The sequence below is a fragment of the Neofelis nebulosa genome, chromosome 18, assembly GCF_028018385.1.
Source record: "Neofelis nebulosa isolate mNeoNeb1 chromosome 18, mNeoNeb1.pri, whole genome shotgun sequence".
In the NCBI taxonomy this organism is placed as follows: Eukaryota; Metazoa; Chordata; class Mammalia; order Carnivora; family Felidae; genus Neofelis; species Neofelis nebulosa.
Genome location: NC_080799.1, coordinates 35,658,655 through 35,685,723, shown reverse-complemented (window position 1 = coordinate 35,685,723; position 27,069 = coordinate 35,658,655). Strand labels below are relative to the sequence as shown.

General features: G+C 55.6%; 1 protein-coding gene and 1 long non-coding RNA gene across 3 annotated transcripts in view; one reads left to right on the top strand and one right to left on the bottom strand.

Moving 5' to 3' along the window:
• The window catches only part of LOC131501438 (uncharacterized), a 68,148-nt gene extending 49,087 nt beyond the window's left edge, over positions 1–19,061 (bottom strand). For both annotated transcript variants that reach the window (XR_009256789.1, XR_009256790.1), the window contains exons 1-2: positions 18,940–19,061; positions 8,102–8,280 (exon numbers count right to left, since the gene is read on the bottom strand). This is a non-coding gene — a long non-coding RNA (uncharacterized LOC131501438). The remainder of the gene's footprint in view (positions 1–8,101; positions 8,281–18,939) is intronic.
• A 195-nt stretch (positions 19,062–19,256) lies between these two features.
• SNN (stannin) lies at positions 19,257–26,864 on the top strand. Its single transcript, XM_058710420.1, has 2 exons — positions 19,257–19,407; positions 26,151–26,864. The coding sequence occupies exon 2, from the start codon at positions 26,238–26,240 to the stop codon at positions 26,499–26,501; it is 264 nt and encodes an 87-aa protein (XP_058566403.1). The 5' UTR covers positions 19,257–19,407; positions 26,151–26,237; the 3' UTR covers positions 26,502–26,864.
• The last annotated feature ends 205 nt before the right edge of the window (positions 26,865–27,069 follow it).

Here is a 27,069-nt window from a genome sequence, read left to right as displayed (position 1 = left end):
AAGCCTCACTGGCTGCCTGGGTCTCCTGATCTGCAAAATGCAACAGCTGTGAGGCTCTGGGGGGCTCAGACCCGGCAGGTGGAAGGAGGTCCACGCGTGTGGCCTTCACCCTGAGCACTAGCTCCCCTCTCTGGCTCAGGTCCTGGGGAAATCCCACCAGAGGGAACACCTACAATGGTGGAAAGGGGTGATGCTGGAAAGACCCTGGGAAAGGACTGACACAGGGCACTGCGGGTGAGGGGCTTTCCATGCTCAAGTGGAAGGGAGATTCTGGCGGCTGAGAGGAGAGAAACCTGCCACACCTCCAGGGTCACGGTGATGATAGTCTCCACTCTCCCCTCCCCCCACCTCTGCTTGGCCCCCATCACATCACTGTTCCAGTAGTGATCCCTCTCTGAAATCTCTCATACAATTACCTTATTAACTTGCATGTGCCCTGCCTCCTTCTCTAGGATGTCAGCTCTTCCTGTGGCGACCTGTCCCCAGGACTTGGCATGTGCTTCCTGAATGGCTGAAGGGACACTCCCCGCGGGGGGCTGGGCTAAGCAGAACAGGGGTTTCCTGGGAAGGAGCCTCGGGTTCCCAAGGAAGCCTGGGAACGGCAGCGGGCTCTCAGCCCAGAAGGCAGGTGAGGTTCCCTGCCCAGCGAGGGTCACCCAGCAGCTCCCAGGAGGGACGGCGGGGGGGGGGGGGGGCGGGGGGCTCAAAGGTCTCCTCCCCAGGGCACCAATTGCTGGGATTCTGGAAGGGAGAAGTGTGTTGGCTCCTGGAATATGTTTTCCATGGGGACAGGGTCAGCACCCCTTGTGTCCCCAGGCCCCTGGCTCTGGGGGGACTCCTGTCTGTTTGGTGACTGGTGGGCGGCCAGGGACTCCGGGCTCATCAGACCTTGTTCCTGACACGGGGCTGCTCCTGGCTGGCCTGGCCCCTGCTTAGGCAGGACCAGGCCTCACCCTGGGTCTGCCTGTTCTTCTCTCTGCAGAGCCAGTCCCCCCCCAGCTGGAGGTGGGGGGTGGGGGGTGGGGGTAGCTCTTTGCTCAAAATCCTCTGAACTCCTCATCCTTCCATCCCTGCCTCAGTCCCAGTGGCTCAGGGGCTGTAGGAGCCTCCTCCCTGTTCTCTCAGCCCCTTTGATCTGTTTTCCATGTGGTAGAACAACACGGCCATGTTCTAAAATTTGACTGGAGTCCCACCCCAGGGATGCCAAATCCTTGCACGTCCTGGCATTTCTCTGAGGGTAAAAGTTCAACCACCCTCCCCTCAGCCCCGACCCTCCCACCCTGGTCTCTGTGCTATGGTGTCTCACATGCTCCCCTCTACGTTTTCCTTGACCACTGGGCCTTTGCACATGCTGTTCCCTCTGCCTGGTTAGTTGTTGATTCTCAGCTTGCAGATCAGGCCTCAAATGTCACTTCTTCTTCTTTTAATGTTTTATTTATTTTTGAGAGAGACACAGACAGACAGAGGGAGATTGGGGGAGGGGCACAGAGAGAGGGAGACACAGAATCCGAAGCAGGCTCCAGGCTCTGAGCTGTCAGCACAGAGCCCGACGCGGGGCTGGAACTCACAAACCGCGAGATCATGACCTGAGCCGAAGTCGGACGCTTTACCAACTGAGCCACCCAGGGGCCCCTCAAATGTCATTTCTTCCAGGAGACCTTCTCAGACCCCTAGCCAGGTCACATCCCCCTGCTACACACTCGAGGGGCACCGTATTTGCCTTCAGGGACTGTATGGGGTAATTATATAACTATTTGTTTAACATCTGCCTCCCCTTAGACCTCGAGTGCCCGGGGCGTGGGAACCCTCTCTACCCAGCTTCCCCCAGGACCGCACCTGGTATCTCAAAGTTTGGGGACTGGGAAGACAGGTTCATTCCTTCACACACTCATGCGTTTGCTTCCAGTAAGCGCTTACTAAGAATCCACTGTGGCCGGGCTACAAAGTTGGTATAGACCTGACCCCAGCCCTGTGGGGCCCACAGAGCAGGGGTGCAGGGAGGGCTTCCTCCTGCGAGTCTTAGACAGTGGGCAGGGGGTCTGAAAGGCTGGGGAGGGGACCACTAGGCTCGGGAACAGCCCATGCAAAGATGTGGAGGCCGGGAAAGACACGCACGGTTGTGGGTATGTGGGGCTGCGACGCAGGGAGGGAGGAAGGGGGCAGAGAAAACAAGGACAGACGGAAAGGCTGAGGCCCCAGGAGTCAGAGCAGAAACTCAGGGCCTAGGGCCACCTTCCTGCCTCAGCAGCTCACTTCCCTCTGGCCTCCCAGCCCGGCAGCTCAGGGCCCGCAGAAGACATGCTCGCTGGCTCCAACCCCTTCCCTCGGGGGCCCCTAGCAGCAAGGACAGGGCCTGGCAGGGGCCCAGGGCAGTGTGCACGGGTTTTCCTCAGTGCATCAGCAAGCAGGGAGCCCTGAGGGGCACCAGCTCTGCTCAGAAATGATCCTCATTTTCGGGCACACCCCAGTTGGCCAGGGCTCTCACCGAGTGCTCAGGCTGCCCGTGGACCAAGCCCAAGCTACAGATGGAGAAAGTGGGGCTTGGGGAGGTGTGTGGGGTCTCAGAGCTGGGATGGGGCACAGTCAGGCCTGAACCCACAGACCGCGTGGCTTCGAGCGCAGAACAATGCTCCCTCAGGAGCCGGTTCCGTGTGGGGCAGTCTGGTCCCAGGCAAATCCCCTCCCCTGAGTCACACGGGGCCTGTTGGGGCTCAAGGTGATCACAACAGCTTCAGTGCTTCTAGGTCCGGCTCTGAGCGTTCTGTGCACATGAAGGCACCGACCTCACCATACCCCAGAGGCCGGTACTATGGTCAGCCCATCGGCCCATTCCAGAATCACAGGCATTTCCTGACAGGACAGGCATACTGCCTGAAATCGCAGCATTTGTAGAGACCCTGAGGAGCCTGCCGGCTCCGGATCACCCTGAACAGGAAGGAGCAGCTAGCTGGCTGGGCACAGAAGGTTCTGGGGCTTGGAAGGTGGGTTGTGCTATAGGAATGTGCCCTCTACCCATCTCTCATCTCACACGTGGAGGCCAGCAGGCCAGTTCCATCTTGACTCCTGGCACCACCTTCCCTTCTGGAAGCTTCTTCCTGCCTGGAGGGAGATCCAAGGGGGCAGAGTCCCGTCTGGACCCTTGTGCCCCGGTATCCCAACCACAGCCTCATCCCCAAGCACAGGGTCTCAATCCCTGCAGGGGTAACTTCTCAGCTCTCCCTGATTACGTTATATTCTTGTTACTATATTGCTAAATGGTAATGACCCCATATTAATGAAATATGATATCACTATACAGGACTAGTCTATTATCCTGGTAACTTTGGCAGGGAGGTCTCTCGGACCCTACCATCTAGTAATATTGCCATCTGGGACTTGAAATTTCCCTGAAGTTAGTAGTTCTTATTTTCCACCTGTTTATAAAAGCTGCTCATGAACCTGAACTGTTTTTTCGGAACAGCACCCACACTGCGGGGTTGTGAGGACGATCGGATGAGTGGGCCGGCGATCGGGGGGGTCAGCGCTCAACCAACGGCAGGTTCCGTTTCTCTAGCTCGGCAGCACCATGTTTTCATATGTTCCAAATTATTCTTTAAAATCAAGAAATCAAACAGAATAAGGCCTATCCATGTGTGATGATGGGAAGTGAGTTCTGAGATATATTTTCAAGTAAGAAGCGCAAAGAACAGCATGTATAGAAGATCACCATCTGTATTTTTAAAATGGGGATATCTCATTCATGCAACTCAAGAGCAGAAAACAAACATCTCATTTAAAAATAGGCAGGGGCAGGGTGCCTGGGTGGCTCAGTCGGTTAAGCGTCTGACTTCGGCTCAGGTCACGATCTCGCGGTCCGTGAGTTCGAGCCCCACGTCGGGCTCTGGGCTGATGGCTCAGAGCCTGGAGCCTGTTTCAGATTCTGTGGTCTCTCTCTCTCTGACCCTCCCCCGTTCATGCTCTGTCTCTCTCTGTCTCAAAAATAAATAAACTTAAAAAAAAATTTTTTTTTAAATAAAAATGGGCAGGGGGATCCGAGTAGACATTTTTCCAAAGAACACGTACAGATGGCCAAGTATGTGAATGTGGCCAAGTATGTGAAGTATATGGCAAGTATGTACTTGCCAAGTATGTGTACAAGGTACGTGACAAGGGGCTCAGTGTCACGAATCGCCAGGAAAATGCAAATGAAAACCAAGACGAGGTGCTACCTCACACATGTACAAGGGCTATTAAAAAACAAACAAGGGGCGCCTGGGTGGCTCAGTCGGTTGGGCGTCCAACTTCGGCTCAGGTCGTGATCTCGCGGTTCGTGAGTTCGAGCCCCGCGTCGGGCTCTGGGCTGACGGCTCAGAGCCTGGAGCCTGCTTCGGACTCTGGGTCTCCTCTCTCTCTCTGCCCCTCCCCCACACGCGCTCTGTCTCTCTCTGCCTCTCAAAAAAAAAAAAAAAAAACTAATAAAAAAAATTAAAAACCAAAAAACAAACCAAAGAGGAAACCGGTGTCGGCGAAGATGCGGAGAAAAGGGAAGGAACCCTTGCGCGCTGCTGGTGGGAACGCAAATTGGTGCAGTTCTCAAAAAGTAAATAAATAAAAATAGAACTGCCATGTGATCAGTAATTCCACTTCTGGGTATAGATCCAGGAAATGACATCACCGTCGCTAAAAGATACGGATTCACTGCAGCACTATTTCCAACAGCCAAGACATGGAAACGACCTACGTGTCCATCGATGGATGAATGGGTAAAGAAAATGTGGTGGATACGTATACAGCGGAATCCCACCCGGCCATAAAGAAGGAAGGAAATGCTGCCATTTTCAACAGCGTGGATGGAACTTTGAGGGCTTCCCGCGAAGCGCAATCAGTCAGACAGAAAGTTAAATGTTGTGTGATCTCATTTACACGCGGAATCTGAAAAAGCCGCATCATGGAAACAGAACAGGTTGCTGGTGGTCAGGCACCAGGGCCAGGGATGGGGCCGGGGGTGGACGCGGTGAAGGCGGTCAAAAGGTTCAAATTCCCGGTTACAAGAGAAGTAAGTCCTGGGGCTGTCGCATACAGCATGGCGACGACAGTTAATAATACTGTATTGTGTACGTGAAAGTTGCTGAGAGAGTAGATCTTAAACGTTCTCATCACAAGAAAAGCACCTCTGTAACTCTGTGCGGTGACTGATATTAAGGCCACTTACTGTGGTGATCTTTCTGCAATGTATGCAAAGATCGAATTATTATGTTGTACGCCTGAAATTAATATGCTGATTATGTCTCAAAAAGATAAATAGATAAAAAGGAGCAGGGGAGCCCGGGCGGCTCAGCTGGTTAAGGATCTGCCTCTTGGTTCGGCTCAGGTCATGATCATGCTGTATGTGAGTTCGAGCCCCACGTAGGGCTCTGTGCCGACAGCATGGGGCCTGCTTTGCATTCTCTCTCTCCCTCTTTAGCTGCCCATCCCCAACTCGTGTTCTCTCTCTGTCTCTCTCAAAATAAATAAACGTAAAATATATATACCAAAAGAATGGGGACATGTCTAATCTGTCCATCCACCCATCCATCAGGATATGTCTGGAAGGGTGCACAGGGGACATATAATGTACCCCTGGACCCCCACCCCTCACACTTTTCTCTCTCTTGTCCCTCTCCCTAGAACGCACATGACATACTATACACTTTACCTCCTTATTTGTCGTCTGTCTCTTCCAGGGAAGAAGCCCCATGAGGGCAGGGGTGTTTGTCCACCGTGTTGGCCGCTGTGACCCCTGAGCCAGAATGGCGCTGTCCCAGGGGGTAACCAGCAGGCACAGGTGACGACTGAGCACTTGCAATGGGGCTGCTTGGGACAGAGATGTGACATGAGTCAAATACACACTGGGTGTGTCTCCCTCCAAAAGTCACATGCTCAAGCCCTAATGCTCACTCGGTCAGAAAGTGACTGTATTTGAATTTTTTTAATGTTTATTTATTTTTGACAGAGAGAGAGAGAGAGAGAGAGCGCGAGCACAAGCGGGAGAGGGGCGGAGAGAGAGGGAGACACAGAATCCGAAGCGGGCTCCAGGCTCAGAGCTGTCAGCACAGAGCCCGACGCGGGGCTCGAACTCACGGACCGCGAGATCGTGCCCTGAGCCGAAGTCGGCCGCTTAACCGACTGAGCCACCCAGGCGCACCTGAATGTGACTCTATGTGGAGACAGGGCCTTTAAAGAGGTGTTGAAGGTAAAATGAGGCAGTTAAGAGGGGCCCTAATATGATGTGACTGGCGTCCTTATAAGAGGAGATTAGAAAACAGGGACACAGGCACAGAGACAACACAACGTAAGGACTCGGCCAGAAGCAGACCATCTACAAGCCAAGGAGAGAAGCCTCAGGAGAAACCAGTTCTTCCCGCGCTTGGTCTTGAACTTCCTGCCTCCAGAGCTGTGAGCAAGTACATTTCAGGTGTGTAAGCCACCCAGCCTGTGGGACTTTGTTATGCAGCCCCAGCAGGCTAGTCCGGGATGAAAAAACAATGTAAGCTATCTCATTAATAATTCTTAAATTGGTTCCACGTCCTGGGTTTGGATATAGTAAACTAAAGAAACATATTATAAAAATTAATTTCACCGGTTTCTTTCTACTTTTTTTTTTTCAAACGCACCTCCTTGAAAAGTTAAACTTTCACCTGCAGCTCTCATTTGAGGCTCGTGATCATATTCCTATCGGACCTCACAGCCTAGCACGGTGTCTGGAACATAGTAGGTACTCAACAAACATCTGATGGATGAATGAATGAGATCGCTGGCTTTGGGAAATGACTGGAGGACAGAAGGGAGGGAGCCTGGCTCGTCCCTTTGGTTAAGTATCTTGTTAAAAAAAAAAGATCTATATTAAAACATGATAATATACTCCTTGCGATGACTTAATATATTAGAACATAAGCGACATTAACACTCATGCACTTAAAAGATGCCCCTCATGGGTATAGACATAATAGCCAGCCAGCAGGTGCTTCGGATGGAGTGCCGGAAAGTTGTGATTCAGAGGGCAGGGGCATCCCTCCCCACACCCAGCGTCAGGCGGGGAAGCAGACCCCAGAGTCTGTGCACAAGCCCCTTCCCCAGGATGAACAAAACACAGGTGGGGACCAGGTATAGCCCTCAGGGTCAATGACCTAAGTACCACCCATCCCAAACTCCCTCCAATCCTCCTGTCTGCTTCTGGGGTTTGCTTTGTCCATCTGTAAAATGGGCACATTTGGCTCACACCGTTAAAAAATAAAAAAAAATTCTTATTATGGAAAATTTCAAACATTGGCAAAGGCATAGAAAATAGAAAGGGAGCCTCTAAACACCACACTTACCCTCAACAACCGTCAACTCGTGGCCAATCATTTTGTTTGACATATACACCCCCTCTCCACCTGATTTTTTTTAAGTTTTGTATTTATGTAAGTAATCTCTACACCCCAGGTGGGGCTCAAACTCACGCCCCCAAGATCCTGAGTTGTACGCTCTTCGGACAGAGCCAACCAGGCATCCCTCCACCTGATGATTTTAGTTGTTGACGTTTATTTATTTATTTTGAGAGCATGCGAGCAGAACAGGAGCACAGAGAGAGAGGGAGAGAGAGAGGATCCCAAGCAGGCTCTGCCCTGTCAGCACAGAGCCCGACATGGGGCTTGAACTCAAAACCATAAGATCACGACCTGAGCTGAAACCGAGAGACGGGCACTTAACCGACTGAGCCACCCAGGCATCCCTCCACCTGATTATCTGAAAGCTTATCTCCAACCGTGGTATTATTATACCAAATAATAACACCACTGTGGTATTATTATACCAAATAAAAGTGAACAATAATACCCTAATATCATCCAGGATCCCTGCGGTAATTTCCCTGAATACCAATGAAAAAACCACAATGTGTTGTTCAAATGAGTGTGTTCCAATCGGGATCCAAACAAGGTCTACGCCTTGAACTTTTCTCAAATCTCCTTTAACACAGCTTCTAGATTACTCCTGCAGTTCCTTCAGTCCTGTCAGTATCCACCCTCCTATCAGTTATCTATCTGCTGCACAACAAATGGCCACATAGCTTAGCGGGTTAAAACAACAAAAGTTACCTCACGGTTGTTGTGGGGCAGGAGTCTGGGCGTGGCCTCCTCCAGCTCAGGGTCTCTCACAGGCTCTCGGCCTGGGCTGTGGTCTCATTCGCAGGCTGGCTGGGGAAGAATTTGCGTCTAAGCTCACTCACTAGATGTTGGCAGCATTCGGTTCCTTGCCGTTTGGTCCCCTCCAACGTGGCAACTTGTTTCACCAAAGGGAGCAAAGGAGAGAGAGAGAGAGAGAGAGAGAGAGAGAGAGAGAGAGCAGTGAGTCGTGGGTCTCTGGCTTGTGCACCTGGAGAAGCTGCTGAAACACAGCTTGATGGGGCTCCTGACTCAGTAGGCTTGGGTGGGTCCCAAGAATGTGGATTTCCTTTTTTTTTCTATCTATCTATCTATCTATCTATCTATCTATCTATCTATCTATCTATCTATCTATCGAGAGAGGGAGGGAGAGAGAGGGAGAGAGAATCCCAAGCAGGCTCTGCTGTTAGCACACATGAACCATGAGATCATGACCGGAGCTGAAATCAAGAGTCAGACGCTTAACCTACTGAGCCTCCCAAGGAGCCCCGGAATGTGCATTTCTAACAAGTTCCCAGGTGACGCAGAGGACCATGCATTGACAAGTACTGAATTACAGGGACTTCCCTTCCTTCGGTTTTAATTTCTTCCTTACATTTTATCTGTTGGTGGGTGACTTAAGAATTCCCAGGTCAGGCCACTGATTTCAGCCCTGGTGGCGAATAAGAATTACTTGGCATGCTTTAAAAAAGATGGGGACTTAGAGGCCCCATTCAAGACCTAATGAATCAGAAAATGGGGTGGGAGTTTCAGAGATGGGTTTCTATTTCTTTTTAACATTTATTTATTATTGGGAGACAGAGAGACACAGAGCGTGAGCAGGGGAGGGGTAGAGAGAGGGGGAGACACAGAATCTGAAGCAGGCTCCAGGCTCTGAGCTGTCAGCACAGAGCCCGATGCGGGGCTCGAACTCACGGACCTGAGATCATGACCTGAGCCGAAGTCGGACGCTCAACTGACTGAGCCACCCAGGTGCCCAAATGGGTGTTTCTATTTTTAAAGCTCTGTGTGTGATCCTCCTGTGCAGCCAGGCAGGGTTGAGACCCACTGGGCAAAGAGAATGGGGGCTAACCCTGGGTAAGTCCCTTTAAATACTCACAGTGCTATCAATGACTGGGGTTTATTGGGGTGTCTCTCACATGACAAGCCCTGCACTTGTATCTTCTTGTCTCATTGTCACCAGGGCAATTGCGAGGCAGGTGTGATGGCTCATTACCCCCATCCCACAGATGACAAGAATGAGGCTGACACAGAAGGGACTTCCCCAAGGTCACCCAGTGTGGGGATTTTCAAGTATATTCCATGGGGGATTTTCAAGTAAATTCCTTGACACCCCCTCCCTCAAAAAGTGGAGCTGTGAGCTGGACTTAGTGACCACTTCTAGGGAACAGAATATGGTAGGAGTGATGGGGGGTGACTTCCGTGACGAGCATTCTTGCTCCCTACCTGGAATCACTCAGGCTGGGGAAGCTGGCCGCCATATTGCAAGGCCACTCAAGAAGCCCATTGGAGAAGCCCTCGCCGTGAAAGAACGGAGGCCTCCTGCCTACAGCCAGGTGAGTGAGAGCCGCGTGGAGGTGGGTTCTCCGACCTTGAAGCCTTCATGTGACTGCAGCTCTGGATGGCCTCTTGTCCGCAGCCTCATGAGGGACTCTGAGCCGGAACCAACCAGTTGAGCCACTCGGGAATACCTGACCCATAGAACCTCCAAGAAAAAACATGCCTGCTAAGGGTTGGGGAGTTTGTTGTGCAACGATAAACTCATACACGCCAAAAGACAATCTCAGGTCTGAGTGGTTCTGGGGGACTCCACTCTTACTCCAGCCCCTCAGGCAGAGTCTTCCAACAGGCAGGTGTGGGGGACATGGGCTTTGTAGTTTCAGGGATGGGTGTTCATGAGTCCCTACCCCACACATGCGCAGACCTGGGAGCCCTCTGCCCCCAGCCCATGTCCCAGCGTGGCCGCAGACTGACCCTGGGAGGTCTCCCCCTAGCAGGGCCCCGCATTTCCTGGGGCACTGGACTGTAAGGGCCACGGAGGTGGGGACAGGACTGGTGGTCACCACAGAAGCTTATGGGGCACATTGCAGGTGTTCAATAGACAGCCGTTTCATGAATCATCCCCTTGAACCAGCTTCTTCGGGGGGACGTGTTGGCTGATTAGAAGCCCTTTTTTGCATGCAGCACATCAGGGGTCTGTCTCCTGCAGGAGGCTGCAACTCCCTGAGGGGTCACTCTGCCTTTATACCCTAAACGGGGCTGGGACACCGTCCCTGGAGGAGCAAATGTAGTAACAGCACCTCCAGTGATCAGTAACTGGAAAGTGACAAAGCTGGGTTCAAAGGCAGCTCTGAGCCCCTTGTCTACTGGCGGCCACAGGCCTACAGCACGTGCTGGAATCTCCGTGTTCTCTCGGTGGGAAGCCCCCAGCCCTCTGATGTAGACAAGGGGGCTGTGTGCTCAGGCTCAGCTGTGGATAAAAGCCTCGGGGAGCCGGGCCTTGGGAGTAATTCCTGCCTGACCCCAAAGCCACCCCAGGCCCAGAATGGCAGCTGTGAATAATGGATGACCCTGGGGGAACATTATGGCCCGTGATTCACTTGGTCTATGGCCTGTGGAGGGAGAGGCTGGATGGACTTCCCCAACAGCCCCTCGTGAGTTCAGAGTCAAAGGCAGGGGCCCCAGGGGAATCGGGGGAGGGGGGTCAACCTCACTGCCTACCGCCACTCCATTTCAACCTTCAGATGCTTCCTCCTAGAGAGGCAGCCATTCCGCTCCCCAGGCCCAGGGGCTGGACTCTGGACTACGGAGGAAAGGAAGGGAAATGGCTTTGATTGGTGGTGGTGATGGATGAGGGGTCTACAGCCAGACTGCCAGGGTCAGAGTCCTCTACTGCATGCTAGCTGTGTGCCCTCAGAGGATTTACTCACCCCCACTGAGACTCAGTTTCCTCATCTGTAAATGGTAGGGAATAACATCTATTTTGTGGAGTTGCCAGGGGCCCAATGACTTAATAGCACATATCAAGTACTCGGCAAGTGACCTGGCACACAGTAAGTGCTCAATAAATGCTAGTCAGTGTTCTTATGCTGTGTACCAGGCAACGTGGGGAGCATTCTGCATATTTTAACTCATATAATCTCCATACCCAGGGCAGTATCCACTGTTGTACAGATGAGGAAACTGAGGCTCACAGACATGAAGCTTAAGATTTCACAGGCGACAGTCCATGCGAGAAGCAGAACTTGAAAAAGCAGAATCTGAGAAAATCCGGTGAGCAATTTCCAGTACACTCCAGAGTTCCAGTCGAATGTCCTGTCCCACTGTTCCCCAAATACACCTGCTACCCTACAAAAGCCCCTGAGATTATACGACCGATCCCTACCTCGTACCATCTATACAAAGCTCAACTCTAGATTGAAGACTTAAATGCCAACGATCAACAAAAAACACTTAAAAGTCTTTAATAGAAATTATAGGTAAATCTCCTTTAGAACTCAGTGTTGGGAAGGATGATAGATAATGAACTCAAATGTCTAAGACAAAGCTGCAGAACCTTAGTAGAAAGTATATGTGAAGATGTTTTAGTCCGTAGGGTTGAGAAGGATGCTTCGTATCATTAGTGATCAAGGAAGTACAGATCAAGATCTCAACCGGAAATAATTTTATACTCAATTGGCAAACATTTTCAAATCTAAAAATACCAAGTGTCAGAAAGGACATGGGTGGCACATGCTGAGGGTAGGAATGTAATTAGTACAACCACTTTAGGGACGCCTGGGTGGCTCAGTCAGTTAGGTGTCCAACTTTGACTCAGGGCATGATTTCATGGCTCGTGGGCTTGAGCCCCACGTCGGGCTCTGTGTTGACAGCTCGGAGCCCAGAGCCTGCTTCGGATTCTGTGTCTCCCTCTCTCTCTGCCCCTCCCCCGCTGGTGCTGTCTCCCCCTGTCTCTCAAAAATAAATAAACATAAAAAAAATTTTAAACAAAAACCAAGTGGGACACGGCCCAAATGGGACACGGTCCAAAAGGCCATCCACAGGAGAGGTGATGGATCAGGGGTCCACTGACCTGGTGGACTGGGACAGAACAGCTAAAACAAGTGAACTATTATGGGTCAATCCTAGCTACATACTATTACATGAAGAAACTAAGTCCCAGAAGATTCATATGCCCTGATACCATTTTTTGGTGGCCTGGATGCCCTTTGCTGTGGATTGAATTGTGTTCCCCCTCCTCCAAAACATACTCAAGTCCTAATCCTTGGAACCTATAAATATGAACTTATTTGGAAACAGGGTCTTTGCAGATGTGACTAATTAAGTTTAGATGAGGTCATACTGGGTGAGAATGGGCCTCACCCATGCGTGGTCGACTAATTTTTTTGACAAGGGTACCAAGAACACACAGAGGTGAAAAACAAGTCTCTTCAATAAGTGGTATTGGGAAAACTGGATATCCACATGCAAAAGTATGAAACCAGACCCCTGTCTCATACCACTCATAACAATTAACTCAAAATGTATCAAAGACTTACACGTAAGACCTCAAATCATAAAACTTCTAGAAGAAAACATTGATGTTAGTCTTAATGTTAGTCTTGGCAATGATTTCTTATATAAGATACCAAAAGCACAGGCAACAAAAGCTAAAACAAACAAGTGGGACTATATAAAACCAAAGAGCTTATGAAAAGCAAAGGAAACCATCCATGAAGCAAAAAGGCAATCTACGGAATGGGATCCCAAATATATAAAGAGCTCATACAACTCAATAGCCAAAACAGCAAACAATCCGATGAAAAAATGGGCTAAGGACCTGAACAGACATCTTCCCGAAGAAGATACATGAATGGCCAACAGGTAGATGAAAAGGTGCCCAACATCACTCACCACCAGGCAAACGCAAATCCAAACCACAAGGTGATACCGCCTCATATCCGTTAGCATGGCTGTCATCACAAAGACAAGAGACAAGTGTTGGGGAGGAAGTGGGGAAGGGGAGCCTTGGTGCACTGCGGGTGAGAATGGAAACTGGTGCAGCCAGGAGGGAAAACAGTATGGACGCTCCTCAAAATATCAAAAGTAGAACTACCCTACGATCCAGCAATCCCACTTCTGGGTATAGATCTGAAGGAAAGGAAATCAAGATCTTGAAGAAACACCTGTACCCTTATGTCTCTGCAGCGATATTCACAAGATCCAAGACATGGAGACAACCTTTAATGTCCATCAACGGATGCATGGATGAAGAAGGTGTGGGACACACACACACACGCACACACACACACACACACACACACACACACACAGAGGCAAGCATGTGAGGGGACGGGTGTGTCGATTACCTTGATATACCATGTATATGCATGGTTGAGAAGGATGTTCAGCATCATGATATAATTATCTTGGTACATAATGTATATGTGTATCAAATCATCATATTGTATACTTAAAAATTTTTTTTTAATGTTTACTTATTTTTGAGAGAGTGGGGGAGGAGCAAAGACAGAGGGTGACACAGAATCCAAAGCAAGCTCAGGCTCTGAACTGAGCTTGGACGCTCACGAGTGCGGGGTTTGAACTCACGAAATGAGAGATCATGACCTGAGCCGAAGTCGGACGCTCAACCGACTGAGCCACCCAGGCATCCCTGTACCCTTTAAATATACAGTTATATTTGTCGATTACTCTTCAATAATGTTGGGGGGTGGGAGGGAGAGACAATGACACACAGGGGAGATCACTTGGGACAACGGTGGCAGACACTGGGGTGACGCGTCCACAGGCCAAGGACTGCCAAGCCTGGCCACCAGCCACCAGGAGCGACAGGGAACAACAGATCCTTCCCTGGAACCTTCAGAGGGAGCACAGCCCTGCCGACACCTTGATATCAGATCTCTGGCCTCCTGGACTGAGAGAGAATAAATTTCTATGGTCTTAAGCCGCCAGGTTTGTGGTTATGCGTCCCAGCGGCCCCGAGAAGCTAATACACTCTTCTAATAAAGTGAGCGAGAAGAAACTAAAATTAAAAACACAGGGAGAACTTGTTTTGTCACGCTTCGCTTCACTGTGCATCACGGACACTGTGGGTTTTTTTACAAACTGAAAGTTCGTGGCAACCCTGTGCTGAGCAAGTCTATGGGTGACTTCTTCCCCAACAGCATCTGCTCGCTCTGTGTCTCTGTGTCACATTCTGGTAATTCTTGCAAAACGTTCCGCACCTTTTCATTATTGTTCTATTTGAACTGCAGCAGCGTCATAGTAAAACTTTAACGGATGAGGAGCTGCTTCCTATGAAGGAGCAAAGAAAGTGGTTCCTTGAGATGGAATCTACTCCTGGTGAAGATGCCGTGCAGGTGGTTGAAACGGCAACAAGGGATCGAGAATATTCCAGAGACCGAGCGGAGGAAGGAGCAGCGGGGTTTGGAGGACCGGCTCCAGTTTGGACAGAAGCTCTACACTGTGGGTGACACGCTCGCGAGGAGCGTCACGTGCTACAGAGAAATTGTTCTGGAAAGGAAAGCCATCGATGCGGCAAACTTCACTGTTGTCTCATTTTAAGAAACCACCAGAGCCACCACCCCCACCTTCAGCAGCCACCAGCCATCACCATCGAGGCAAGACCCTCCACCAGCAGAAAGGTTATGACGCACTGAAAGCTCAGACGATGGCTAGTGTGTTTTTAGAATTGCTAAAGGCATGTGCATCGTTTTTTTAGACCTAATATTATTGCGCACTTAATAGGCTCCAGTGTGGTGTAGACATACATACATACCCTGGGAAGCCAAAAAAAAAATGCATCTGACTCGCTTTATTGCAGTATTTGCTTTACTACGTTGGTCTGGATAAAATCGACAATATCTCCACTGTGTGCCTGTATATTTTTTAGGATGTGGGTATGATAAAACCAATCAAAAGGTAAAGCAGGCTGAGATACAGACAGGATACAAGGCAGGGATGGGAGGGCTGCCTCGGGATTAGATGTTGGCCATCGTTAGGGTCCTAGCTTTTGATGGGTGGGCGTGGTATGTGACTAAAATAATTATGGCAATTTTTAAGGGGGCTTGCGTAGCTCAGTCGGTTAAGCATCCAACTTCAGCTCAGGTTGTGATCTCACGGTTTGTGGGTTCAGCCCCGCGCCGGGCTCTGTGCTGACAGCTCAGAGCCTGGAGCCTACTTCGGGTTCTGTCTCCCCGTCTCTCTGGCCCTCCCTGCTCGTGCACTCTCTTTCTCTCTCTCAAAAATAAACAAACCCTTAAAAAATATTCAAGAAAACGAGAGCAGGTCCTGCAAGGACCAAAGAGAATACACCATGATCCGGATTATGATGTGCCCGCAATTCTGTGCACCTGGGGTTCCTAACGTGAGTTCTGGCCGGCTGGACAGGTTCCCCACCTCATCCAACCATCTGCCACCGTCCCCTTGCTTCCCTGTTCCCGTGTCACCTCTACACTTATCTTCCGTTACATTCTGCTTCAAGGTGACTCACTCTTCCCACCCCACTAAATATTAGGGTGATGTAATAAGCAATGGGTATATCACTATCATCAATGGCAAAGCAATACCTGTGCCACAAAGAGAAAGTAACTGCAAACATACATAGGCAGAGAATGACACGCTATTAAGTTCTAGGTCAAGGGTGTAGACAGAGCAAGATTCTGAGCCCAGGGTCTGCTCTCTCCGGGTGACAAGGGGCTGAGCCAGCCTTCAAGGGATGTTACAGCTGCGTAACAGGAGGTGAAGCTTCTTCCCCTTGAACCAGACAATCGCTGTGTGATTCAGAGCTACGTGACGGCTTCTCTGTGCCCTACCTAACCCCACCCCGCAGACCTCACCAATGGGTCACCTTTCCCTTTGGGAAACGGCCCGAAGGCCCAGCCGTTTCCAGGTGTATTTACGCCTGGTACCCTTTTGGGGGGAGACCCAGCCTGATAGCTGTGGCTAAGCAGGGAAGCCCAGCTGGAGTCAGCTGGCTGACACCTCTCTGCTCCCCAGAAAGCCCCTCCCTGGTTCCGGCCCCTCCAGCACCCCAGGGAAGCGGGCACAGGGCCAGGCTGGCACAGGGCAGGCCCAGCTGGGTCTCAGCAAGCCCCAGGGAGCCAGGGTGAACTCATCGCTCGCCCTTAATTATCTTCCTGGCTAATGAGCATCTGAGAAGCTCCACGCCATCAACAGAGAGGACCCCCCCCTGGGAGATGCTGGGGGCTGGGAGGTTCTAAGGGCCAGATGTCACCCTGGAGGAAGGTGGCAGGGGCCCTGACAGAGGAAATGGGCTTGGGGAGGGGACCTACGCTTCCTGCTTCTTCTCTGTAGGGGAGAAGGCCGGGGCCAGGCAGGAAGTTACAGCCACGGTTAAGGGCACTCGGCAGCCTACGATGTGAGGACGAAACAGGCTCGGGGGGGCCCCCCACTTGTGTGACCTCTAGCCAAGGGCCTCACCTCTCACCGCTCCAAGCACAGTTCACAAACCATCACTACCCCCTGGTTGCTTGTGAGAAAAGCAGAACTTCAGGCCCAGACCTACTGAGTCAGAATATGCATTTTATCACGACTTCCAGGTGATTTCTGTGCCTCAGTTTCCCCATCCGTCAAATGGGGTTAAAATGTGCTTATGCATATGTGGTGTTTGCTGTCTGTTGCTACTGTTACTCGTGTTCTTCTTATTGAAACAACTCACTCCGGACAAGAGGAAGCCTGGTCCCAGGTCGCCTACGACCAGCCCCCCACCTCTGAGCATTCCCACGGGTGGGTTTCATGGGACCCCCTGTGAAGAGGAGGAGCCTGAGGCTCAGAGAGGTGCGGTGACTTGCCCCAATTCCACATGGTGAAGCCCAAGTTCACCCCACACCTGTCTGCCCCTGTTACTAATGTTAAGAGCGGGGCACCCAGGTGGCTCAGTTGGTTGACCCTCCGACTTCAGCTCAGGTCATGATCTCAGTTTGTGAGTTGGTGCCCCACATCGGGCTCTGTGCCAACAGCTCAAAGCCTGAAGCTGCTTCAGATTCTGTGTCTCCCTCTCTCTCTCGCCCTCCTCTGCTCATGCTCTCTCTCTCTCTCTCTCAAATAAACATTACAAAAAATTTTGTAAAAGTGAATGGGTAGGATTGCTTCCTCTGCATCGGAACCAAGCATTTGACGGGCTCACAACGACCTTGTGATGGTGACCTAACTCCCACCCCCATTTTCACATGAAGGACAGAGAGGGTAGGCTGCTTTTCCAAAGCTAGCCAGCAGGAAAGGCTGGATTTGAACCCAGCGGTCTCTCAACTTTTAAGTCATGGGGCATTTTCCCAGAATCTTTCTCCCCAGAGTGTCCCTGGCATCCTCACTCATCTGCCAGTCCTGGCACTGGGGTTCTGAGCTCACCCCTGCCATGTCCTCACCACTAATGAGGTCTTTGCCAACTAAGGATGGGGCTGTCCAGACCCACTAGAACTGGCTCCTTGGGAAGAACCTGTTTCCTCCTGCTCTGGGCTCCCAGGTGTGGCTCCTCTGGGCAGGGCCCAGGAGCTGCTCTGAGATGCTTGATCTGGCCTCAGGGGTACCTGACCTCGAGCTGGGCTTCCCTGTGCCTCTCTGTCCCCTGTTCCCGCTTAATTACACCCCCTCCAGCCACCCGCCCCCTCCCCTCCCCCAGTTCACCATCTGGACCTCCTGGGCTAGGGTGTAGTGGGGCCAGGCCCGGAATTCTGCAGTGTGATCGTTCATTCATTCATTCACGCATCATCCCCATATTCAGCACCTACTGGGTGCTAGATGCGATTCTGCAGACTTGGCAGAAAAGGACAGACCCAGTCCTGAGGGGGAGAGACAGACCAGGGAGAATAATGAAGGGGACTGCTGTGGAGATCTGAAAGGTGAAGGGCAAGAATGCTGCAGCAGGAGGAAAGAGCACTGCCAAAGGCCCAGAGCGGGGAAACAGCTGGGTGCGTGCAAACCTGGAAAGAGGCCAGCTGTGGAGTGGGGGGAGTAAGGAGGGCCTGGCCACCAGGCCTGGTGAGCTGGGTCCTCCCATCTTCTCCCAGAGGCTTTGCTGGAGACTGGGAAAGACTGTTACAGCAGACAAGCCTTCCAGCTCCCAGGATGAGGGGCTCCCCCTGCCCCCCTCCTGCCTTCCAAACCGGGGGGGCCCTGGAAACTTGGGCCACAGAGGCTTTGGAGGACCCACTCTCACCTCTCCTGTAGGCCCCAGCTGGCCACAAAGGGAGTGTCATCTCGCTGGACTGCCTTTTTGGGTGGACAAATGGAGATTACTAACTGGCACCTTGGGGTTTACAGGCAGACAAGGCCCGGCCTCGAATCCCACCTCTATCACGAGAGGGCTGGGGGTACTTCAGTACTTTGGAGCCTGGGTTGGTTCTTCTGTCCCAGGTCGGGTCGAAGAAGTGTGTTGAGCGGTTAGTACAGGTCGTGGCACCTGGTGGGGGCTAATCCCAGGGTTCGTACGTTCAATTCCATGACTACAAGCGGCCAAATGCCCCGCGGCCTCAGCCCGCACCTGCATGAGAGCTCCGTGAGGGCAGGGGCGTTGTCTGTCGTGTTCATGTCTGTTCGCGTAGCCACCGGCGAGCCCGGCACCCGTGGGTGTTCCGTAGTGTGGAGCCAACGGAAGCATGAACGATGAATGAATGAATGAATGAATGAATGAACGAATGAAGGGACGAGTGAATGACCTGCTCCTTCCCCAGACTAGCAGGTTCAACTCCAAGGTCCCGCCTCTCTGCTGCCCCGGCCCGGGGTTCCGCCGCTCCCCGTTTCCAGGCTACACCCTTACCTGCGGCGCGCCTCAGTTTCCCTCTCCGTGAGTGGGCGGGAATAGGGGCAGCGTCGGGGCGCTGGAGGGAGAGCTGCGGCCGGCGTCCCGCACAGCCCCAGGCGCCCAATCCGCGCGCGCCGAGGCCGAGCCCGCCCCCCGCCCCCGCCCCCGCCCCCGGCCCCCGGCCCCCGCCCCCAGGACTGCCAGCTGCGCTCAGCCCCCGCCCCTCCCGGGCCGCCCCGGCCCCGCGCGCACGTGACCCCGCCCCGGTCCGCCCCGCCCCGCCGTCCCAGCGCGGGCTTCCATTGGCCGCTCCCAGAGGGCCACGCCTCCCGCCGGGGCGGAGCCGGAGATGCTCCGCCCGCCGCAGAGCGGGGCTCCAGCGTCCCGACGGTGCGCGGCGGCCGGACCGGGCTAGCTGGCGGGCGGAGCCGGGCCCGCGGGGCTGCCGCGGGGCGATCGGGCCGGGCTGCGGGCGGCGCCATGGTGAGCGGAGCCCGACGGGTCGGGCGCTGGGACCGGGCGGGGACGTGCGGGAGGGGAAGGGGCGGCCCCGATGGGCTGGGGGCTCGCGAGGGGCGGCTCGGCCGCGGGCCGGGGTGGGGGTGGGGGTGGGGGTCGCCGCGGCGGGGGAGGGACGGCCCGGGCGGGGGCGCGGCTGCGCGGGGGGCGCGGAGGGTCTGTTCCGGGGGGCCCGCGCCCGCGGGCGGGGGTTCTTTGTCCGCTGCGCTGCGGCGAGATCGGGACAAAGGAGGCGGCGGGGGGCGGCGGCCGCTTTGCGGGGAGCGGGTGTTTCCCCCCACCCCCACTACATGCCCGCCACCGCGGCCCGCAGTTCCGCGCCCCAAGCCGGCCGCCGGGCTCCTCGGGATATTTAAAATTAACGGAGAAGGCGGGCGTCCTGGCATCCCCCAGGGTGGTCCGGCGGGCTCCGGGGGTTAGGGGTGGGAGTGCGGCTGCTGGCGACGTCTGGCGCCCATTTCGCAAGTGGGGAAACTGAGGACGGGCCGCAGCATTTGGTGCCGGGTTTCCATCGGCAATGACTGCGCGGCGTGGGCATGACTGGGTATAGTGGGCCCCCCCCTCCGTCCCCCCGGGCGGGCAGACTGGAGTCGCTTCTCCAGCTGTCTCTCCCCCTCCAGCTGTCCCCCAGTAGGCTGAGCCCCTTCGTCCCTCTAGCCTCACTCAGCTCCTTGGTGGAGGGGTGGAGATGGCGTCGCCTGGCAGGGTTAAATGAGAGGGTGCGTGGAGCTCGTCTGGCACCGCGCCTGCACGTCGACCGCGCTAGGCACGCGGTAGCTGCCGGGCGCCTGTCATCCCTGTGTCCCCAGCATCGAGCCCTCCTCACTCTGCCTGCCCCAGTGGGACAGGGGTTCACCTGGGCCTGAGGCAGGGGAGTGGGGAGGTGGGGGTCAAGAATATGATATTTCCCTGTTAGGGTTGAAATCTGGGATTCCAGATGCAGATTGCCTGGGTTTGAATCCCTCTGCGGCTACTTCTGAGCTGTGTGACCTTGGGCAATTGACTGAACTTCTCTGAGCCGCATGTTATCTGCAAAGTGGGCATAGTGATAACACTAGGGTTGTTTTGAGGCTGAAAGGAGAACTGATTCGTGTGAAGCGTTCAGCATCTCAGCGTCTAGCACAAAGTAATCATTGCCAACTTTTGTTCAGCATCTACTGTTATTGCCAGAGTCGTTGGGCCAAGTGGCTGACCCTGTGAGAATGACCAGTGGCTGATTCACAGGGTGGGGGCATGAGCCTCAGGCCTGGGCCACGCAAGACCAAGACTGACCTTGGGGCAGTCCCTCGGCTCAGTCTGTACCAGCTTCCTCTTCTGCCCGCGGGGAACCTAGGGGGTTCTGGTGCGAGCTTCCTCTTCGGGGGGGCTGGGGTATGGTTGGGTGGGTGACGGAGGCTGAGGGGACACTGGCTACGTGGCTCGGCACAGCCCCGTGATGGTTAGTTTCCCATCGGCATCCCTGCTGCTCTCGATCTGGTTTTTGGAGTGCAGGAACCTCACGGGATGCATCCTTGGGTCCCCGCGCCTGCTTGGGCCTGGCACGGAGTAGATGTTTCACCTGCGTCCTGCCTGCAATCCTGTGTTTCTAATCGGAAAACCAGGCAGGAAATGTTTCTGGCTTGTGAACTGGGGTCCCCCCAAGGGGCAGTATCTGGTTTCTTGGCACACCTGGCAGATAGATGGCTTTGTTGTCACGGGGCATGGCGTAACCCCTAGGGACAGTGCCACAAGCACTGTAAGCAGGGGCCCATGTAAGCAGGGTCGTCCCAGAGATGGAGGCTGCAGGGTTGGGGTGGCGAGCTGGCGTCCTGCTGGGCGGGGTGACACTTGTGATATGCCCAGTTAAGCGAGAAGGTGGCAGGTGTCCTTGAGGAAGAGGCTGTGTGTCGTTACAGGCCCGGACCAGGCTCTGTACCCTCCTGGGAGGCAGGTCCTTGGGGACAGGAGTCGGAGGTGGTCCCAAGGGCTCACTGTCCTCCCTGTGGCACCAGGAAGGCGTGGTGCCTGGTGACACGCAAACCCCATGGCCCCATGGCCCTTCCGTTTTCCCATTGCTTATCACTGCTCATCCTCCCCACAGCCTGGGGGGTGAGGTCAGGGCCTCATTCCCACTTTGCACACTGAGAAACTGAGGCCATGCGGGGCAGTTTGCGTGGCTAGGTCAGAACAGCTCACAGTAGAGGGGGGAAGGCGGTGGGGGAGGTGGGGGTGTGAATCCTGTTGCTAGCTGTGGCCCCCCCTGGGCCTGAGTGTGTAAGGTCACCCGTGGACTGGGGTTAAGGCTCCGTTTTGGGGTCCCATGAAGAGGCAGGTAACTGGACCCCAGTGCTACATTGGGGAAGACCTAAGTTGTGGGCCTTTGAGGGAGAGCAGGACAGTGAAAGGCATCTGCCCTCAGCTTGCTGGTGGCCGAGGTGGGGACTCTCCTTTTGAACTTGCTGGTGGGCAGAGGGGGCAGGGAATGGGGGGCTCAGGGGGGCGGCCTCAGTAGACTGGGAGGCGGGGCTTCAGGGCCTGTTTTTGCAGGAGCTGTGGGGGAGACCTGAGGGACAGGCCACCCTGGTCGAGGGAGGCAGGGCCGGGGGTCCGCAGAGTGGGAGGGTGGAGGGTTGGTCCTGTATGTTCCAGGGAATCCAGATGGCCTCGGGTTTCCAGTGCTGATCTTTGTCCTGACCGAGGGAGCTCGTGAGGACGTGCTGCTGAGGTGGGGGACGAGGGAGTACGTTCTGTTGCCCGCCCCCACCCCCTCACCAGTCTGGCCCCACCCTCTGCATTTGGAAGACCCCTTCCTTTGGTCACCTGGGCTTCGACTTCTGGGGGCACATCCTGCTTTCTGGCTCTTCACTCTTGAGCAATCTACTCGAACTGTCTGTGCCTCAGTTTCCTTATCTGTAAAGGGGGGGTTGAGACCAGTGAGCAGGGTCGTTAGGAGGATTAAACATAGGGAATGAATGTTAACTCCTTGATGATCATTCTCAGGGGTCCAGGTCTCCCACACGCCATCCTGGGCATCCACCCGGCCCAAGCTGTGGCCCTCCTGATCCCACCCCGTGGGTTTTCCTGGATCAGGGCGAGGCGTCTGCTGATTGCAGGAGCTACTTTGGTTCAGAAGGGCATGAGAGAAGTCCAGGAGAGATGGGGTCCAGCCCGGGCCAAAGGGGGTGCAGGGGTTGGAACCAGCCAGCCGCCCTCATGCTTCAGGTTTCCTCTGGGCTCTGATTCTTGGTGGCCCCCTCCTCTCCCTGCCCCCCAGCACGTGGAGGCAGCTGCCTTTCATGGGCTCAGGCCTGCTGTGGATCCACCTGCACACGATGCCTCTGCCCTCGCTCTCAGGCTGCAAGCCTCTGGCAGGAGTCGGTTGGGACAGGTGCGGGGACCCACGCGTAGGGTCCCAGTAGTGGCTTTGGGTTGGAGAGCTGGCTCGGGGGCGGGGTGCTGCTGACCATGATCCCCATGAGGGCAGGGGCCCCTCTATCTCATCACTCTGTCCCCAGGCTCGGAACTCTCAGCAGACATTTATTGAGCGCCTGCTGTGTGCTGAGAATAGGGCTGGGGATCAGCCGTGGGCAAGATGGACAATGCCCTCTGCTTACAGACTCAGAGTCCGCCAAGGCGGCACGTTCTCTGACCCGAGAGAACTTCAGGCAGCAGGGAGCCCTAGGGAATGACACAAAGTTGTGCAAGGCGGTGGCAGGCGTGGGGCGGTGGGGCATCTGGAGCCAGGGTGGTCTGGGAAGATATCTTCCCAGAGGCACCTGCAGAGGAAGTCCCATATAATAGGAAGGGGCCAGTCATGGGACAACCCAGGAAGAACATTCCAGGCAGAAGGAACAGAAAGTTCAGAGGCCTTGAGGTGGGAAGACAGGGAGGGGCAGGGGGTTTTGATTCTCTGCTGATGCCAGGGAGGGTTCTGAGCAGCGGATGACGCGGTGAGATTTTTTGTTTTTTAATCAGTTCCCAGGAAATGTTGCCGAGTGAATGAGGCAATAAGCAAACGCATTCCGGGGGGTGCCAGGGAGCACAGGCCGGTCATGACCATGGCCTGGTCACCCGGCTCTATGCTCATGGCAGGGAAAGGCCCATACCTGGCTCTGCCCAGTCCTCCTGGCCTGGGGCAGGTGCAGCAGACACGGCTTGGAGGTCACCACTCCTCTCGAAGGGTCCCTTTAAACTGGGGCTGCTGCTGTCTCCGTTTCCTCATCAGTCCAGGGGCCACTTGGCTTCCCCCTGGACTTGTAGGTGCCTCCTAGGCCCCCCGGCAGGTTCGGCCCCTGGGGTCCCCCCACCCTCCATCTTGCTGCCACTGTTTGATTTCCCACTTCCTGCCCCCAAACCACCCCCACTCCCCAAACACACACACACTTCCCCTTCCGAATTGATACACTGCGCTGTCTTCCTGTCCGGGGGCCTGGTGGGAAGGCAGGTGCCCCAGCAGGCCCTGGACACAAGAGGTCCGGGGAGAGGGACGAGGCACGTGGGTTGTCCTCCCTAGCAGGAGGAGAGCCTGGGGGTGGGGACAGGTTCCCCGGCCCAGCTGGCCGGCCATCTAGGGTTGTGCGGAGGGGGCGGGGGGCTACCTGTCCTGTCTGGAGGCCTGGGGGGACAGGCTGAGAGGGCTTGTGGGAGCTGATGGCAGCCCTGCCGAGGACGGGGAACAAGCCAGGATAAGCCTGTGCACTTGGCAGCACAGAAGTGTGCAGGGCCCCTCCTGGAGCACACAGCCCGATGGGGGGAGGCGAGTGCTAACCAGATGGCTGTGCTGTGGGAGCCAGGGTTGCGCACTGAAGCAAGTGCCCTGGAGGGAGCGGTGGGGGGGGGGTGGGGGTGGAGAGCAGGTGCAGTTGTAGGACAAGGAGACCCTCCTGGACTCTCCCCGCTGGACTGCGGAGCCTGGAAGGCGTCGTTCCCCCCCCCCCCCCCCCCAAGCTGGCGTCAACAGCATCAGGGCTTCTCACCCTCCATCCACACTGTTGATGTTTGGGGCCCGATCTCTGTTCGTGGAGGACACTGTGGGATGTTTAGCACATCCTTGGCCTCTGCCCACTCCATAGCAATAGCACCCCCACAGCCAGTGGTGACGGCAAAAATGTCTCCAGACATTGCCAAATGTCCCTTGGGAGGCACAGTCGCCCCAGCTGAGAGCCACTGGACAAGGGCGAGGGGAGCAGAGCGTTGGGGCAGAGGAGGACCTGCGGGGCCAAAGGCCTGGAGGTCAGAGGCGGTGGGGTCACTGTGGCTAGGGAGTAGCAGCAGGTAGGGATGCGTCCCGTCAGGCCCTGTAGGTCACTGTAAGGACTCGGGGCTTTTCCTCTGGGGGACCGGGTATTGGCTACAGTGGACCCGTACAGGTGGGCCAGGGAGCCTGTTGGCCGTGACCACAGCAGCCTGACCCTGCAGGTGGGAAGAAGGGGGCAGACTGCAGGGACAGTGCCACCCCCCCTGCCCAGGATGCCTCTGCAAACGTGAGCACCGGTGGCAGGGCCGTACTGGGGGGGCCCCTGGTTCCAGGACAGACCCCAGGGGCGTGGACTTAGCTGCCTCTGACCTTCAGGCTAGCCTGGCCTTGGGCGGGCGGGGAGTCTCCCTGGTGTGGGTGAGAACCATTTCTAATTAAGGCGATGATTGCTCAAGGACGTCAAGTTCCATCCTGTCTGGAGGGAAAACCTCCCCGTCCAATGCTGCGTCCTTGCGCTGACGTCCCTCTCACCAGAGAAATGGATCCCGCAGCTGGCTCTTACCGCGTGCCCGGTGGGCGCGGGCTTTTCCCCACCCTCACACCATTCGGGTGCGAGTCACTATCATTTGGTTCGTGTATGGTGAGGAGGAGAAGCCAGAAAGTGCAGGGTCTTGGGACCCAGGGGAGCCCGCTGGCTTCAGCACCTCCAGCCTCGTCCACCATCACTGGAAGAGTCTGGGTGTTTTGTATATGCTGTGCCTCCCGCTGCCGGCCGCCCGTGCCAGTCCCCAGCCCCGTTAACAGAGGAGGATCCCGAGGCCCTGCGAGGCGGAGGGGCTGGTCTGAGCCTGCAGCGGCCAGACGGTGGTCCGGCCGCCCACTGGCACCAGCTGACGCTTCGGGTCCAGCTGCCCACCGCCTGCGGCTCCTGCGCCCTCTCAGCAGCAGGCCCTCTCCTGCCTCAGAGCCTTCAAAGACGCCACTCCCCTGCCAGGAACGCTCCTCCCCAAGGGCCGTCCCCTCTTGCCAGCTCAGCCTCCGCCTCGCCTCCCTGGGTCTCACCCACCCCGCCCAACGTAGCATCCGGACACCAGGTCCCCCGTGGCCCTGGGCGTGGCCCCTGATGCATCTGTAGTGACAGGCACTGGTGTACTGACCCGTGTGCAGTCTGGGTCCTGTGCCTGCCGCTGAGCTTGGAGCCCGTGGGGTCTGCTCTGTCCCGCCCTTCCCTGCCCTCCCCAGAGCCGTCCTGAGTGCCTCCACGGTCCAGGACCGGGCTGCTTCGGGCTCTTCCCAGGCCGGCTGCAGCTCCCTCTCCCGGGTGTTCCAGAAGACTGGGTGACTTCCCCATGCCGCCTGTTTGAGAGAGGGACTGATGTCATTTCCCAGTGTCTTTCACTGGGGTGAGGGCAGGGTGGTCAGGCCTGAGATCTGATTACAGAGAGACCCCGTGGGAGAGCCCCCGTCCCCCACCCCGAGCCCGTTAGCTGTCGGGGTCCCGCCGGCGCCTCACCCCTGCTTTGTCTTCCAGGGCCCTTGCGTCCAGCCTGAGTTCCAGCCTCGCTGAGCCGACCGCCCTGCGAGCTTCCTCCCGCGGAAGCGTCCCCAGGCGCTGACCATGTCTATTATGGACCACAGCCCCACCACGGGCGTGGTCACGGTCATCGTCATCCTCATCGCCATCGCGGCCCTGGGGGCCTTGATCCTGGGCTGCTGGTGCTACCTGCGGCTGCAGCGCATCAGCCAGTCGGAAGACGAGGAGAGCATCGTGGGGGATGGCGAGACCAAGGAGCCCTTCCTGCTGGTGCAGTACTCCGCCAAGGGACCGTGCGTGGAGAGGAAGGCCAAGCTGACCCCCAGCGGCCCAGAAGTCCACGGCTGAGCCGGGATGCCGAGGCCCCCAGGCCCGCTTGCAGCCGGTGCGGAGGCGCGGGCGGGGGCCGCTGAGAGGCGGGGCTGACGCTTGCTGGCACGGCCTCGCCGGGCTTCGTCACCGCATGCACGGACTCCCGACGTCCTGGCCGTCCTGAGCCAGGACCCGGTGGCCCCGGGCGTCCCCTCGGCCTCCTGGTGGGACTGCCCATTGCAGGCAGTGGGCAGGCCTGACCTCGCCGGGGCTCTCGACCCCGTAGCGCTCTTGTTACTTGAATGTTTAGCTGAGCCTGTTCCGGAAGGAGCTACTTCTGTAATGCGGGGACTCACAACCCTCTGAAGTGTAAATAGGCCCTGGAAGCATGTGCTTAGAGCCTCGTTTGCTGATTTTTAACGATACCGTGTAGAGCACGTGGGACCGAGGGTAGCGATGATGAGCCACCGACACAAGGCTCCGCCGGGGGCGGGGGCCTGGGACACGGGAGGGCCTGCGGTGCACGGCCCAGGGGTCTCCACACGGGCGTGTGCAGGCAGAGGACGTGACCCGTCCATTCTCAGTGTCGTGGCTCAGCAGCTGG

What these genes read in the sequence shown, in the direction of transcription:
- SNN (XM_058710420.1), top strand. Translation starts at nt 26,238, where the DNA reads ATGTCTATTATGGACCACAGCCCCACCACGGGCGTGGTCACGGTCATC.